Genomic DNA, 3,415 nt, shown 5'->3' with positions numbered 1-3,415 from the left:
CCAGGATGTACAGAGTATGGCGCTGTATGAGCTTCTATGAGTACATCTCTTCGAATGTTATCACCTATAGGAACACATATTTTACCTCGAAAGGTCATCAAACCATCACGATTCAATCCAAATTCAGAAACTCCTGTTAATTCATTATTCCTTTTTAACACCAATAACTGAACATCGGAATGTTGTTCCTTCAAAATTCGATCAAACAAAGTTGAGCGAAGAACTAATGTAGATAATCGAGCCACTGTCCCTGAAGATACCTAAATTTATCTCATTTCTTTGCAAATCAAGCAACAAAGGTTTAGAAATCATAGCATTCAATTCTGAACTTGACTTGCGACTCAAAGCATCTGCAACCACATTAGCTTTACCAGGATGATAGCTAATGGTGCAATCATAATCCTTGACAAGTTCTAACCATCTCCGCTGCCGCATATTCAATTCTTATTGTGAAAACAAATAACTCAAACTTTTGTGATCCGTAAAAATTTCACATTTCTCGCCATAAAGATAGTGTCGCCAAATCTTTAACGTAAACACCACAGCTGCTAACTCCAAATCATGAGTAGGATAATTTTTCTCGTAGTACTTCAACTGACGAGAAGCATAAGCTATCACTTTTCCATGCTGCATCAGTACAACACCTAACCCCAATTTTGAAGCATCTGAATAGACAACAAAATCTTCAGTACCACAAGGAAGTACTAACACAGGGGCAGAAGTCAATTTATCTTTCAACTCTTGAAATGCTTGTTGACATGCTATAGTCCAATCGAACTTGACTGACTTACGAGTTAAACTCGTCAATGTCAATGCTATCTTTGAGAAGTTCTCTATAAATCTTCGATAATATCCTGCTAAACCCAGAAAACTTCTCACCTATGAAACTGCCTTTGGAATGGACTATTGCTTAATAGACTCAATCTTAGAAGGATCTATAGAGATTCCTTCCTTAGAAACAATATGGCCCAAAAATGCCACTTGTTCTAACCAAAATTCACATTTCTTGAACTTTGCATATAATTGTTTTTCCCTCAACAATTGCAACACAATCCTCAAATGATCTCTATGAAATTCTCGTGTCTTAGAATAAATCAAAATTTCATCAATAAAAACAATGACAAAAGTATTCAAATACGGCGTAAAGACACGATTCATTAAATCCATAAACACTGAAGGAGCATTGGTTAATCCAAAAGACATCACAAAAAATTCATAATGTCCATACCTCGTTCTAAAAGCAGTCTTTGGTATATCCTCATTTCTCACCTTCAATTGATGATATCCAGACCGAATATCAATCTTTGAGAACATTGTTGCTCCTTTCAATTGATCAAAAAGATCGTCTATCCTTGGCAAATGATATTTATTCTTAATAGTTACCTTGTTCAATTCCCGATAGTCAATACATAATCGCAATGATCCATCCTTCTTTTTCACGAATAACACTGGTGCTCCCCAAGGTGAGAAACTAGGACGGATAAAACCTTTATCTAATAGCTCCTGCAATTGATTCTTTAATTCTTTCATTTCAGTTGGAGCCAATCTGTATGGAGCCTTAGAAATTGGGGCTGTACCTGGAATTAAATCAATAACAAACTCTACTTCTCGATCAGGTGGTAATCCAGGTACATCCTCATCAAATACATCAGGATAATCCTGAACCACATCAATGTCCTGTAACTGTATTCTACTTTCCTTTCTTGTATCCAAAACTGAAGCTAAGTAACCAACATAGCCCTTGTGCAACAATTTAGTGGCTTGAAGGCAAGAAATAATAGGGATACTTAATGAAGAGGTAACACCCACAAATAAATCCTTCTCATAATCATCTGCTAAAAATTTTACTGTCTTGCTAACACAGTCAATCACAGCACGATAAGCAGACAACCAATCCATACCCAATATCACATCAAATGCAACCATTGGAATTACAATTAAATCTGCATACAACAATCTTGATCCCATCAACACAGGACAAGCCTTAAATATACTATTTGTCCAAATTTCTTCTCTAGAAGGCAACACAATATTAAATTGAACAGGCACCACAGTAGGTTCAACAGATATAGTATGCATAAACTCCTCAGATATAAAAGAATGTGTTGCACCAGTATCAATTAAGGTAAGTGCTTCTTTTCCCAAAATGAAAATATTACCTGATATGACTGAAGCATCAGGATTTGCGCCCTCTTTTGTGATCGTAAAGATTCTGCCCTGAACTTTTCCTTTTCCAAACGAAAGAGGACAATTATATACTGTGTCCCATTTCCTTACATCTATAGCAACGACCGCTTCCGATTAAACATTCTCCTTTGTGTGGCTTTCCACACTTGGAACACAATGGTCGTTCGCTATCTGTAGGAGGCAAAGGAAGCCTACTACGCTGCTCCATCTTGCCTTTGCCTTTATAACCTCCTCGAACATTTACACTTGAACCCTGACCTCTAGCTTGAAAAACTTGTCTCCTCAACTGTCTTTCCTTCTCTATCTCTTGCTCATCATGTTCAGCAAGTAAGGCTCTCTCCACAATTTCTTGATATGTCACCACCTTGGACATATGCACATCCCTTCGAATTTCGGGCTTCAACCCACGAAGAAAGTGTTCACCTTTATCCTTGTCATTTTCGGCAATAAACGGAACAAATACACAACCTTCTTCAAATTTCAGTATGTACTCAGCTACAGACAAAGAAGCCTGACTTAACTCAAGAAATTCTTTCACCTTCTTGGCCTTAATTTCCTTTGAAAAATATTTGGCATGAAACAAATCTTTAAACTCGTTCCACTTCAGTTCTTTAACATTAACAGTCACTTTGGTGGCTTCCCACCAAATACGAGCAGCTTTGACCAACATAAACACAGCACAACCAACCTTCTCTTGATCAGTGAATTTCAAATAGTCGAAGATGGCTTCCAAAGCTTTGACCCATTCTAGAGCTACTAATGGATCAGGACCACCAATAAAATCAGGAGGGTTCATCCGCCTGAAACGATCATAAGCACCATTTTCAGAACTGTTTGTCGTGCCTTGAACTCTTTCTTGAACTTGACCTTGAATTGTCGTTTGCATAGTCAATAACTGTTGAATCTGTTCACCATGAACCTTAGCTTGCTCTTGCAATAACTTAGTGAATTCATCTACTACCCGGGTAGTCTTGTCTGTGGGAGGGGTACTATCATCCCCTTCAACATTCTTACGCTTGGGAGGCATTTCCTATACATATGCTCACGTTAACATGGATGGGATGAAAGAATACATCAATGGCAATGAAATAGAATCAACTGTCAATGTTAAAATCAATAGATGCAGGATCGTAAACATACCAGATTGTCCTAGGCAGAAGAAGTCATATATGGTCCAAAGAACTTTGCTCTGATACCAATTGAAACACCCCACTTAACACATTTTAAA

At 37.6% G+C, this 3,415-nt stretch overlaps 1 protein-coding gene across 1 annotated transcript; it reads right to left on the bottom strand.

Annotated features, from left to right (window-relative positions):
• Positions 1–903: 903 nt before the first annotated feature.
• On the bottom strand, positions 904–3,214 carry LOC142504924 (uncharacterized). The gene is made up of 3 exons (XM_075617763.1): positions 2,293–3,214; positions 1,488–2,228; positions 904–986 (listed from the first exon to the last, which is right to left on the bottom strand). The coding sequence occupies exons 1-3, from the start codon at positions 3,212–3,214 to the stop codon at positions 904–906; spliced, it is 1,746 nt and encodes a 581-aa protein (XP_075473878.1).
• Between the last annotated feature and the right edge of the window lie 201 nt (positions 3,215–3,415).

This window comes from Primulina tabacum, chromosome 10, assembly GCF_025594145.1.
Source record: "Primulina tabacum isolate GXHZ01 chromosome 10, ASM2559414v2, whole genome shotgun sequence".
NCBI classification, from domain to species: Eukaryota; Viridiplantae; Streptophyta; class Magnoliopsida; order Lamiales; family Gesneriaceae; genus Primulina; species Primulina tabacum.
The sequence above is the reverse complement of the archived record's forward strand: the minus strand, read 5'-3'. Positions and strand labels throughout refer to the sequence as shown.